Source organism: Grampus griseus, assembly GCF_964374135.1.
Source record: "Grampus griseus genome assembly, chromosome: X".
Taxonomy (NCBI): domain Eukaryota; kingdom Metazoa; phylum Chordata; class Mammalia; order Artiodactyla; family Delphinidae; genus Grampus; species Grampus griseus.
In genome coordinates this window covers 38,774,200-38,788,170 of record NC_138999.1, presented here as the reverse complement: position 1 = coordinate 38,788,170, position 13,971 = coordinate 38,774,200, and the positions used below count along the sequence as shown (strand labels likewise).

The window sequence follows — 13,971 nt, the reverse complement described above, 5'->3', positions numbered from 1 at the left end:
GTTGTGCTTGGTTTTACTGGTGGGAGGAGCAGGTGAGGATTGGTATGGGGAGGCAATATGAACTGTCCTCATGGGTCTTTGTGTTCCAGCTGATATAATATCTATTCCCTGGCTTTTATTTGGAGAATTTGTGGCTTAATGATAAATCTTTTAGGAAATATGGAAATGCTTTGATATTTAAGAAAAGATTTTCACTTTTAAAGTTGGAACTTTAAAGTTAAAAACTTTTAAAGTTGGAAGTGTGATATTTTATTTTGTAAAGGGACAAGTGTTCTTTATACTTTTTAAAAAAGTTTTTATTAGAGTCTAGTTGATTTACAATGTTGTGTTAGTTTCAGGTGTACAGCAAAGTGAATCAGTTATACATATACATATATCCACTCTTTTGTAGATTCTTTTCCCATGTAGGTCATTATGGAGTATTGAGTAGAGTTCCCTGTGCTGTCCTTATTAGTTATCTCTTTTATATATAGTAGTGTGTATATGTCAATCCCAATCTCCCAATTTATCCCTTCCCCCCCTTTCCCCGCTGCTAACCATAAGATTGTTTTCTATATCTGTGACTCTATTTCTGTTTTGTAAATAAGTTAATTTGTACCATTTTTTAAGATTCCACATATATGCAGTGTCATATGATATTTGTAGGTCTTTATACTCTTTAGGGTCATCTTAAACATATATAATGCAGTTTTTAAATATTGACAGTAATGTATTAGAAAATGTTTAAAGAATTATTTCAAAACATTAAGAAAATTGACAACTTTTAATTTCTATGAACATCTGTTTTGCCTAAGTGCATTTGTTTAGGTAAGTGACATTACTGCTTTAGCAAAAAAATATTTTTTTATACATTTTCACTTAAATGCTTTACTCTGATATTCCCTAACTAAGCTTTGCTTATTTTTTGTTTTGTTTTTTTGCGGTACGCGGGCCTCTCACTGTTGTGGCCTCTCCCTTTGCGGAGCACAGGCTCCGGACGCGCAGGCTCAGTGGCCATGGCTCACAGGCCCAGCCACTCCGCGGCACGTGGGATCTTCCCAGACTGGGGCACGAACCCACGTCCCCTGCATCGGCAGGCAGACTCTCAACCACTGCGCCACCAGGGAAGCCCAGCTTTGCTTATTTTTTGATTACCTTCCCCACATGACATCAGATTTACACAAGCGATGGACTGGAGGTCATACGACATCCTGAACCTGCATTAGTGACTTGCATTATGTTTTTATTTTTATTACTTTTAAGGCAAAAGTTCATATTCCTGTAGCTCACTGGCCCCTGTCCAGTGAATCTTAGTTTTATTAAACTCCAAGAAGAAAAATGAAATACCTCCTCTATGAGGATCTTGGAAAGGCTTTTATTAAGACTTCTCGATTCTCTCAGCCTCTTGATTTCAAATCTCACATAGGCAGATTCCAAAGGCAGATTGAAGATAGTTATAATGATTTACTTGAAAATAATTTTTATGTAAGTAGGAGGGAATGTTATTCATAAAGACTCAGGGGGAAAAAAACCTTAGGAGAAGACAATTTTAAAGTCTCTCTTGAAATTTTCAGAATTTCTGATGGGCTCACTCTGATCAGGACATTTCCCTGAGTGAGACACAGCTCAGGGGGTATGTACAGAATACATTAGTAATCACGATATGTAATGAGACTGAATTTGTCAGCAGAGTGGAGATACTTGGCAGGCTCTAGCAGTTCCTGTGGAAAGCAAACACAAATAACCACTCTCCCATCAAGTTTTGTTTAGAGAGAAACCGGTCTCTCTTGAAATATTAATTAATTAATTAATATGATGATTCTTGTTAAGGAAGGTCTGTTAGGACAGAGGAAACTTTGGAAGTTCATTGAAATGCCTTCTTCAGGCTTTCCTAAATTAAACGATTGGGGAAAAAGAAATGAGCTTACTGAGCCAGGGGCTCAGACCTCATTGGGATGGGGACACTCAGTTGTGTCTTGAGTGGCCTGGGACTGCTTTTCATGTGCCTGTGGGCCCTCAGAAGGGGTTAGGGGTCACATTTAGGTGCTGGGCACTGATGGCGCTCCTGTTACTTCCATAGGGTTTTGATATTTTCCCAATGAACTGGAAGGTCAGATGCACCTGGTTTTTTTTTTTTTTTGTAGAGCTGACCATTCAGAAATTAGCGCACCTGGATGAATTATAGCCTCCCTTCTTAGTTGCCTCTCCTATCATGTAATTCTTTTAGGGAGGGGGAGTTTGGAATAAGCCAGAAATAAAAGAGGCATCCCTTAGCGTGGTGCCAAAATAGGCATTCAGTTCTGTGTAGCTTCTCATCAGAACAACATATTCACGAATCCTTGTTGGCAGAGAGATATATGTGTGTGAAAAGTCAAGTCACTGATGTATGTCGAGGCTTGCTTTCATTTCTTGCCAGGACATCATTCTCTTTTGGGTTAGATGTGTTATATTCATAGAATTTGTTGCTGTTCTACTGGAATATAGTTAAAACGATGTTATGCCAAGCCAGGAATGTCAGAGGTTAATCCTAGTAGTTTTACCTCTGATTGTCTAACAGAACAACTGTTTGTCAAATGCTGTCAAGTCCCAACTAAGCTATACTGAAGAAAAGATAACCGTTAGAAACGTGCCATGATTTTCTGGTAAGGTCTGTACCAGTTGTTCTCAGTGGAGAGCAATCATCAGAATCTCCTGGCCCACCCGCAGAATTTCTGATTCTGTAGGCCTGGGGTCAAGAAATGGCTTCTGGGACTTCCCTGGCAGTCCAGTGGTTAAGACTGCATGCTCCCAATGCAGGGGGCCTGGGTTTGATCCCTGGTCAGGGAACTAAGATCCCACATGCTGCGAGGTGCGACCAAACAAAAAAAAAAAAAGGAAGGAAGAAAGAAAAAGAAATGGCTTCTACTTGATTTTCAGTGCATCCTTGGTTAAGAATACTGATCTCCACTAGTGACTTGTTTTGGCCCCTCAACGGGGTAGTATTTCATATATATATAATCACAAAATAGAAGTCATTTATTTATATTGGGCATATGCTATATCTAATAAGTATGCATCCCATAAAGTGGAATGGTGGGATGGTAGTAGAGTTGCCAGATAAAATACAGGATACCTGGTTAAATTTGAAGTTCTTAGTATAACTGTGCCCCAAATATGACACGGGACATACTTATACTAAAAATTATTCATTGTTTATCTGGAATTCAAATTTAACCAGGCATCTCGCTTTTCAGTTCGGTAAATCTGGCAACCCCAGAGGGTGGACTTTGCGGAGAGAACTGTCACTGAATGGAGCAGAGTGGAGTATAGGAGTGGAGGTAAGTCACTGTGAAGATAGGTGCTTGGTGCATGCTGGCTGCTCAGTAAATTTGATGAAGAAAGGAAGAAAAAGGGAGGGAGGGAGGGAGGGAGGGAGGAAAAAAGGAAAGGAATATGACAGACAATGTCCATAACACAGTGTAGTCATCATGAATGCTATGAGGTACTTTGAGGGATCAGAGGAGGAAATGCCAGTATCCATTAGAGAATAAGGCATTTGAGTGGTACCTCAAAAGTTTCTCCAGATAAAGTTGGAAGAGGTAGGCACATTAGTCAAAAGGAGCAGCATGAGGTAAAGAGGTAGGAAAGTGGTGAGGCGAGGAGTTGGGAGGTACTGGGAGCAGATCATAGAGTGTATAAGGAAAACTAGGCAAGAAGGTGGTAGTGCAAGAGCAAGAGGACAGAATACCCAACAGGCTGTCATTTGGGGCTCATTCAGTGGGTAGGGGGAGATGCATAGGATTATTGTTTCTTACTGTGATCAGAGATATGGAATTCAAAAATTTTTATTCTTTTGCTGCAAGGCAAGTGTCAAGTTAGCTATATTTAAAAAGTTATTCTCATTAAATCAAACTCCACAAAGATGACATTTTATAAAAATAGAAATGGAATAGTAATTTTAGTGAAGGAATTATAGTGAGCATAAGAGGAAAAGATACTCGATCATGGCTGATCACAGTGAATGGTCTTAGTATTTTTAGGATACACATGATGACAAGTGGCAATTCCACTCGTATATTCATTCGCCTAAGAAATACCTGCCTCTAGACTTGGATGTACCCTAGGTCTGCAGTGTTACTAAAATGAACTAAACATACTTAAGATAGAAGTAAGAGGTTGGAGTCTTAATTCTTGAAGGTGAATTCCTAAAAACTAAATTTAGTGGTATGAGCAAAGATCTAAAGCAATTCCGAACTGAATGAAATGAAAACGCATTAAACATAAATGGATATATCATCATTTTGATCTAAACCACAGGGGAGTGTTAGAAAGTTAAAGCTTGCAGAGTATAATCAGATAGCAGGGCCTTTAAAAAGAAAGAGAGATGAGAAACATGAAGATAAAGAAGAGCTTAAAAGCAGACACCTGATGCCTGGACATCTGCCCAAATTGTCTTTATGGACCAATTAAGAAGATAAATATCTGAACATTTCAGGGGCAGATATAGTGCTTTTGTTATTGTTTTTCCATTTTGTAATGTTATTTTTGTTTATATATCTTGATGGTCTTGGGTGCTCTTCAATGTGTGCCAGAGACATGGCATCCTGCATATTTCTTTGATATTCCAGAACAAACTTCTGCTGGTGGAGTTTCTGCCATTTATCATGGAAAACTATAAGCATACAAATACCAATAAATAGAAATCTTAATTCCCAAAGGGCACAGTTGAGAGGTCCCACAGATGTATTTTTGAAAACTCCCATGTGTAACTACATTTCAAATGCCCACGTTACTTTTCTGATTAACATGGGATTGTGACTTTGGATTTCTCGTTATTAAAATTTTCTTGTTTAGTGTTAGATCTGCTTTCTCTTTCCAATCCATGAATGGTCAGGACTCTCTTCTGTTACCACAAAGAACTTCCCTGGCCTCTTCTGAGAACCATCTAGTGAGAGGAGTGTGGGACCTAAGATAAGGAAGAGTGTGGACGTTGCAGACATGCAGGCTCCTGGGGGGGGCGGGGACAGGTGACAGTGGTGTTGACCCTGGCGGGGGATTGCTGCCGCTGGCAAGTGGGCCCTCTCCAGAAATTTACTCTCAGAGAAGAGAGAGGCTGTTCTTTTGGAAGAGCAACTCCATCATCTCTGTTTCACGGTATCTGGCCGCTCTTCTCCCCATTTCTATCCTGTTTTGCCTAAGACACTCCCTCCCCTCCTTCACAAGTAATTTGTGGCTGTCATACAGTGAGATACAGTTCAGTGCAAACTGTGGAAAGTAATGATATTTACTTAGAGCTTGAAAAACCCAGGTTCGAGATCTTTTTCTGCTATTTGTGAGTGCATGACCTTGGGCACGTCACTTAACCATCCTGAGCTTTGGTTTTCTCATCCATAAACTGAATATTTGTATTTCGTGCATTATCTGCCTGGTGGGATTATTGAAGATTAAATGAGAAAAATATATGAAAGCATATCCTAGGGCTATGATGATGATTGTGATGATTACTATTTAAAAGCTCAGTGGGTGGGCCAGTTCTTCCCACCTAGAAAAATATAGGATTTCTATTTGAAGTCTTACTGAACAGAAATCAGCACTAATTTGCTTATTTGAATTTTTATAGTGAAGTACAAATGCAAGATAGATGGAATTCCTAAAGAAGCTCTTGGCTGTTGAATAAATTTCATATATTTTAAAAACTGTCACAATATAAGTTTTTTTATTTTTTATTTTTTTTGCCATATGTGGGTCTCTCACTGTTGTGGCCTCTCCCGTTGCGGAGCACAGGCTCCGGACGCGCAGGCTCAGCGGCCATGGCTCACGGGCCCAGCCGCTCCGCGGCATGTGGGATCTTCCCGGACCGGGGCACGAACCTGCGCCCCCTGCATCGGCAGGCGGACCCCCCAACCACCGCGCCACCAGGGAAGCCCAATATAAGTATTTTTAAAGAGATATATAATGGTTCGTGAAAAATACCTGAAATGCCCATGCTTTTATGGGTGTTTAGTATGCAATTTGTTCTAAATGTCTAATCTTGAATGATTAAATAATTTGCATACTGTTTTCAGTGGCATAAATTAAGGGCTAATTGAAGTATAATTTTTTGCCGTAAAATTATATCATCTTTTATGTAGTACATTTTAAAATATTCTAGGCCAGTTCTAATTTTATAGTTTTATTATTTTACTTTAATGTACCGAGTAATTAAAAATTGCTACAAAGAAAAGAAGATGAAAAGGATTTTAGTTAATTTCCCCTCAACAGAGTGAAAAGATGATTAGTAGAATAATGGAACAGAGCTCAACACAGTTCCTGGCACATAAAGATATTCATTAACTATTCCTTAATGAATAAGGAATGAATAATTTCTAAGTATTTCTAGACTTTGGGAAAAGGCACCATTCTCAGTGTTATACAAAATGTGAAGAAGATTGCTTGACATCTTTATACTAAAATGCCTCCATACACAGGTCACACAAGCCAATTTTTCTTGAACCATTAGACCCTCAGTTTGCTCTGCTTGTCTTTTCTCCTTTTGTCTTTGCTCCTGGAGTAGATTCTCAGGCTTAAGTCAGTTTGCAGAGGTTGAGAGACAGTTCTCCACAGGTATCTTGCATTGCTGTGGATCTTGCAAGCAGAGACACTGTCTGCTCTTTGTTCTGGATTATCTTTTCAAGGATGTTTATATAGCACACAGCTTTGGAAGACAAAGATAGTCTCTCCTTCTGGAGCAAAGTGCAGGTTTGCTCACAGCCTTGGAACATAGAGGTGGTGTCTCCCTCTAGAACAAAAGGCAGACATGTTTACTGTCCAGTCCAATAAAGTTCATTTCTCCCTCTGAGACAAAAGGCAGGGATGCTTATTGCCCTTATAATAGATTCAGGTTCTCTCATCTCAGGGTTTCTGTCCTATAATGTGTAACCTACTGCATGTGCAGAAGTTACCTGGCCCTTGTTGTGTCACCCTGTGGGAATCGGGGCTCAGGAAACTGGTACAAAAATGCTGATGTTCTGGGTACTGTTATTACTGTGAGTAATAAACTGCCCTTTGTCTCTAACCAAAGCATCTCATGTCTTCTACCAGCATCCATGAAATTGTGGCAGGCTAACTTGCTAGCTTGAAAGTAGGATAAACTCTCAAACCCTAAACACTTCTTGACAACAGGTTTCAGCAGTGTTTGGGTAAGTTGGCTGGTATGGTGTGGTGTAGTTGGTACCTTCATCTAGTTAGCGAGCCTTTTTACCTCCAGTGGCTAATTGCCATTTGGGTGTACTTGGCGACCCTGGGTCCATATTCTAAAGAGGAGAAGTGAATGGGCATCATAGGGTTGGAAGTAGAAGAGGGGATGGGATCCAGAACCTTTAGCCCAGAGCACTGGTTAAAACTATGAAGCCTCTGATAACTCTCACTTTGGGGGAGTGGATGGGTGGTGGTGGGCAGAGTCTGTAGAGGAAGAAGGAGGGAGAAGAGGTTGATAGAGCGAAGAAGATTCCAAGAAGCTTCAAAGCAGCATAAAGTCATTCATGCTTATAGAAGCTGTAAATCATGGTGTCGGCATCTACCATAGTGAAGCTCATTAGATTACTTTTCTCAACCAGGAGTGTGCATTTTTGTGAGTACTCTGCTTTGGGGTCTTAGTTCCTTGCGTACTGTGCTCACAGTGAGTGCTAGTGGGTGAAAGCGAGCACGCTTGTTTTGGGAAAAGACATGATGGTAGTGTCTGGCACATTAGGTCACTCTGTTCATACCCCCTCCTCCTTCCCCCCTGCCCTAGTCTTTATGGTTTACTTTAATAGAGTAAACCCTAGTACCACTTAGGCAACTCTAACAACATGCAAGGCTGGTCAAATTACCCTGGGCCTCAGAAGTCTCAGCTCCCTCTGGCACCCTGAGAGTTTGAACATACTGATGCTACTTCGCCAAGAACCAACCCTTTGCCCGCTTCACTGTGGTGGGAAAGCATTCAGGGTTGTTATAAAGATGTACTGTGATGTCTTTCTGGTGAGCCACCCGATGAAACAATTGTGTTTTATTTCACACCGTAGGAATTTTTATCCGGCGTCATCGGATTTCTCTGCCGCCTCCTGATGAGGATCAGTTTTATACTGTGCATCGTTTTAATATCAACATAGACATTGTCTTTTATGGTCGGACATTCAAGATTTATGACTGTGATACATTCACAAAAAACTTTTTGAAGAAAATAGGAGTCAAATTAAACCCCCCGGGACAGTGTCCAGAAGATCCTTACCTGAAGACACGGAGAGAGGTAAGTTGATTCATCCATGAACTCTTATCTTCAAGATGAGAATCCCTTCAAAGTCAGTAAAGGGTATTGGTACTCCTGATGCAGATGTGAAAGAACTTTGGGGGCCATGGTCACTGGAGTTGTCCTGTTTTCCTCTGGGCTGGAGGGAAGGCTGGGTGTTGGCTTCGGTGCAGGAGATGCTCACTTTCTTTCCCTGCCCCCACTTCTCTCCACGGAGAGTCTCCCTTCCAGGCAGTAGGAGTCTTCAGCGAGCTGCCCAGATGGGATGGTTTAGAGCCCGTGATTGGCTTTGTGGTCACTGACAGTGAAAGAGTTGGGTCCACACTTTCCTGGCTTTTCTTTTCCCATTTTAGTTGCCTAACTCTGGGAAAATCTTTGCTCCTGTGCTACCGATTTACTGAACCCTTTGGGTACGCCTTTTTCCTTCTTCCTTGGGACTCCCAGCTCCCTTTATGGTATTATCAGACGCAGAGGTGTTCAGGAGTGAGGAAGGCCGTGATTTCGACATACTCCTATGATCACAGGATGCTTGTTTTCGAAGGCTGACCCCAGCTAGTGTAGGGAGGAAAGAATCAGTGTTAGTAGTGTTACTGTAGTCTTTCCAAAGTTTTTTTTAAATGATCCCCTGGCCCAAATTTTATGTTTTACAGAGAAATCTGAATATCCAAAAGGGCAAGTGTCACGTGGAAGGTCACATACCTCACCCATCTTCTTGCTGGGCCTTGAACTCAAATCTCTTGCTTCTTATCCTGATTTTCATTCTTGTCATTTGTTTCTCTTCTTATTGAAGTATGATTATATACAGTAAAATACACCAAAATTAAGTATACAGTTTGATGGGTCTTAACAAATGCATACACCCATGTAATCCACATCCGAAATCATGGTATAGATTTCCATCCCCCCAGAAAGTTCCCGCATGCCTTTTTCCAATCTGTCCTTCTCCCCACCCAGGGATGAGCACAGTTCTCATTTCTGTCCCTATAGATTAGTCTCATTTTTATTGTTTCTAAAACTTGTAATTAACTTCTTTGCAGAAAGATAACATAAAATGTAGAATAAAAATCTCCTTTGATTCTGCTTTGATCTCTTGTTAAAAGCTGCATGTAGGATCATTCCTCTATTCCTGCCCCCTAGCCCCAGCAGAATTACCCTCTAACGCTGTAGGCATACAACCCTCCTGAGAAATATATATTGTTGATCCTGGAATATCTAAGGTGAAATCCCTGTGGCGTTATACTTGTGTGTATTGGCATGCAAGGAGATTTATGGTTTGGGTTCATTTCTGCTTTTTCCAAATGCCCTAGAAGAAGGAGTCTAGATAAATACAAAAGTCTTTAGAAGCAGAAGAGAGAACCTAAAAGAAATGGATCTATATGATTTACCACCCTTTTCATCTGGCTACACTCATTCACTAACAGCTGGTATTATATGATAGTGATTGTGAATGATGATGCATTATATGAAATACTTAGAACACTGTGTTATCTCATAAGTTTATAAGGAAAAAAATCTTTTGTTCCAGGAATCAGGAATAAATACCAAGAACAGCCAAGAAATGTTTTAAATAATTTCCTTTCAGATTGGGAGAATCGTTTTAGCATTTATTCCCTCAGGGAGAAAGCTCTTCAATAAATATAGAAATCTGTGGAAAATGAGGAGTTTAGTAAGAGGCTTTTATATTGACTTTAATGCATTTACTTCTCCAGTGTTTGCTGCCTTGAAATGTAAAGTTAAAATTAAACAATTTAACTTGAACTGAAAAGAGCCTTGATGGTATATAATCAATAATGCATTTCTTAGAGGCCTTCTAATGCCAAAGAAAGATTTTTCAATCGTTGACAGTAGAGATCTCGTAATTTCATTTAAATATCAAGGATAAGACTGAAGAGCCTCTGGAAAGGCCATCATGTCTCCCCCACTGTCTTGGGATAAGTCTGCACCTAGACTGCCCTGGACAGATACAAAATTTTGAGAACTTACAAGTAAGATTACATAACCCGATGTGGGACTACATCTCCCTTGCTAGTGAGCACTTCCTTATATAACCATCCTATTAGGCTACATTAGATAGAATGGGAGCGGTTTGCTCCAAGACAGGGCTGAGACTCTGCAAATAGAGGAGTTGGGCTGAGAAGACTGCCGAGCTAGTGCTTCCTGATTTGGGGGCCAGAGCCCGCGCAGTAGTTCTGTACAGATTGGGAAGTTCTCCATTTGCTCTGCTCCTGTTTCCATGGCCTTTCAGATCTTCACTATCTAAAGCTTTTGAGCAAAATAAAACTGTGAATATATTTCTTCTCTTTTACCTTCACAAAAATCTTTGGATGAGTAAGAAGCATATACAGATATGAATTTTCAGTGAAAAGAATTTTTTGGTTGAAATATAATTAACATAGACTTGGATGTACAAATCTTAAGCATACCCGTTGACGAGTTTTTAAAAATGTATACAATTTAGTAACCAACACGAAAATCAAGATAGAGAATATTTCCATCACCCCAGAGAGTTCCCTTGTCCCCCTTTCCAGTCAGTCCTCTCCGCAGAGGCAATAACTGTTCTAATTTCTGTCACCATATATTAGTTTTGTCTGTTCTTAAACAAGAATTTTAAGTCTTTGAGAAAAGTCAGTTTTCAAAAACATTATAGAAGTATATTTTAGTGTGTTAAAATAATAATGAAAGGCTTCCTAATACTTGATTGTCTGTATTTCTAAGGTTGAAACTGGTTATATATGCATATCATGTATGTTGTTAGTTGAAATTTTAAAAAATGTCACTGAATAGTCTATAGAAAAGATACCTTTATATTCTTTGATTGCTTGCATCCCAGAAGCAACTATGGAAAAACTTCCACTCTCATTAACCTTTTCTCCATTGGCAGAAGCTAGACTGCATGGAGCCCTTATGTCCCTATCAGTCCTTCGACGCTCTGAAACAGTTCCTTGAGTATGATAGGAAGGTTTTGCGTTTCTTCTGCCTGTGGGACGACTCAGGCTCAGTGTTTGGGGACCATAGAGAACTCATCCTGCATTACTTTCTGTCTGATGATACCATCGAAATCAAAGGAGTATTGCCACATAACTCAGGAAGAGATGCTACGTCATTGTTCCTCCAGAGGAGAAAGGTACCTAAGGTGAGCAATGGACTGCTTTCCGAGTTTGCTTGTGGGCTGAAGACTCTAGTCACTCACTGTCTGGAATGTCATGTGTTATGACTGTGTGATGACAAGTCACCATGTATTAGTGCAAGTGTTTAGAAAACTTTCACTTTGTGCCCTCTATTAATGTACATCTATGAAAGTAATACAGAGGATATGACAAATTGGAGTTGGAATATTCAGGGCTTGAGGCAAGTAAAGGAAAAATGTCAAATGCAAGAGAACTACCTATTCATCATTGAGTTCACTATGAGTCTCATGAAGGTAAATGACTCTCTAGTAAAAGGATTGCTCGTGGCCTTGGGCAGGGCACTGGCCTCTGGCCTCTGTAGCCTACTGAGGAGATCCCATTGTGTTGGTCTGGGTTGTGAATACACACACACACACAAGCACACACACACACACACACACACACACAGGAGTGACTCTTCTGAGAGTAGCCACCAGTCAGCAACTAGCCACTGGTTAGCAACAGTGAGAGCTTTTGCATTTTTACTATTAAAAAAGAGTTGTCCAAGTGATTTCTACACATGTTTATGGCCATTTGAGAGCTAATGTAACCTGGGTGCAGCAGAAATGGCACAGAGACAGAAGACCTGGGTTAGAATTGTGAGTCTGCCACTTAACAGCTATGTGACCTTGCGCAAGTCATTAACCTCTCTGAGCATGTTTCCCTATCTCTAAAGTGCAGTTAACTAGGCTTCCCTCCTGAGATAACTGTAAAGACTGAATGAGATAATATAGTAAAAAGCATTATCTAAGGACCTATAGGACACGTGAAAGTGTCAAGGCTTATTCGCAGCTCTATGTTATATTTTATTTCTTATTTGGATAAAGTATTTTGAAACTTAATTCTTAGTGCTACTGAAAAGATTACTGTAATGCTCATTTCTGATGCAAACAACCACTGGTTATTTGCTTATCACAGGAGACTCTTCCAGATTCTCTGAGTCTCCTGCCAGAAGTCCTGCTGTGTTGCTTCTTGGGGCGGGGGCAGGATTTGTCCCAGAGCGAACTCTGGGCGTATGCACAGCAGGTGGCCAGGAGGTGCCAGGGAAGCCTGTTTTTAGAATGGCTTTGAAAAATAGGCTAAATATAAAATAATAATGACATACCTGACATTTGCAGTGTTCCTTGACATCACTTGCTTCATTTATTCGTTCATTCAACAAATACTTAGTAAGTGTCAGCTGTGTGCCAGCTCTGGGGTTACAGTGAGAAAGAAAATGGATAAAATCCTGCTTTGTGGAGCTTCCATTCTCAGGAGAGATACAGTAGCAGTGGGTGTTCCCTTGACACTCACAGCATCCTTTGAGAAAGCAAGGAGTAAGTACTGTTGTTGCGGTTAGATGACACGACTGAAGTTCTGAGAAGTAAATGCCTGGCCCCCTGTCCTGTAGCTAGGAAGCAACGAAGAGAGAGTTTGCATCTAAACGTACTGTTGTTTCTTTGTTACGTGGCTTACTGACACCCCACACATCATAAGTTCACACATTGAAACTTAAACATTTTATATCACACGGATCTGGCATGATTCAGATTTATCATGTGTATGGGATAAACGGATCACTATCAATTTCTATAAGTTAGTTCAGATATTTCCTGCCTGGACCACCTCCAGTGCGGGTGGAACTGAGGAGTGCCCTCCTTGGCTTGCTCCGGGCCACAGTTTCTGTTAGAGGCTGACTGCACTCCATTGCCAACGAGTGCGTCCTTGCTCAAGATCAGGCAGGGTGCTAAGCAAGTAAAGAAGGCAAGGCAGGGTTTCTCCATCAGGGCGTTTTGGAGTTTAAAGATGACTCTGCCGATGAAGTGATTAGAGAGCAACAAAAAGTGGTTTAACCCTGAGGTCGGTGCTACGGAAGTTTGAACTGGGGACAGGCCAGTAGGATGGGAGAGGTCAGGGGGAAAGATGGGACTTTATCAGGGCCTTGAAGGAGGGGGAGAGTGTAGACCAGCCTTCAGCGGGTGGGGAAGCATGGGGAAAGGTGGCTGGAGTCTGTGTCCTGTCTTCCTCGGGATGGCAGAGAAGAACCATACGGTGCCTCTTCCCGCTTGAGTCCCTCAACAGGAGCATGTTTGTGCTTAGAGGCCATCCACTACGTCTTGATTTGATTTTTATCTTCCAGTATGGCCCCCCTGGAGTCTATCAACCAGGCCAGATAACAGACCGGACAGTTCTCAATGTAGATGGTGGCTTGTCAGAGAACCGAGTGTATGGCTGCCTGTTGGATAAATACAAGGTAAGTCACGTTTTATTACTGTTTCCAGTGTGACTTCCCTGGAACCTGGAATGTGGGGTGAGTTACGTGTTCTGCTTCTGGGAGACTGATTGTGAATGAAATCGATGAGTATATAAATGTATGTGTCGCAGTGCTGTTTATCAATAATAAACATGCTTAAGTGCATGTATAAATATATGCATTGCACTGCCATTTGGTAGCACTGCATTGCTAAAAGAATGTTTTAAAATGTTAATATTGAGCGGTCGTCTTTTGATTTGATTTAAACATTTTGGTTATGAATGATATAATTGATTCTTTTAAATTTCTTTTTCCCTTTGGGGGTGGATGCCAATGTCTTTGGGGGG

At 40.8% G+C, this 13,971-nt stretch overlaps 1 protein-coding gene across 1 annotated transcript in view; it reads left to right on the top strand.

Annotated features, from left to right (window-relative positions):
• EFHC2 (EF-hand domain containing 2) overlaps positions 1 to 13,971 on the top strand; it is a gene marked incomplete at both ends in the record, with an annotated part of 203,078 nt that overhangs the window by 84,275 nt on the left and 104,832 nt on the right. Inside the window, 3 exon segments of the mRNA XM_082680655.1 lie at positions 8,001 to 8,224; positions 11,106 to 11,357; positions 13,511 to 13,624. Of these exon segments, the coding sequence (XP_082536781.1) occupies positions 8,001 to 8,224; positions 11,106 to 11,357; positions 13,511 to 13,624 (590 nt within the window).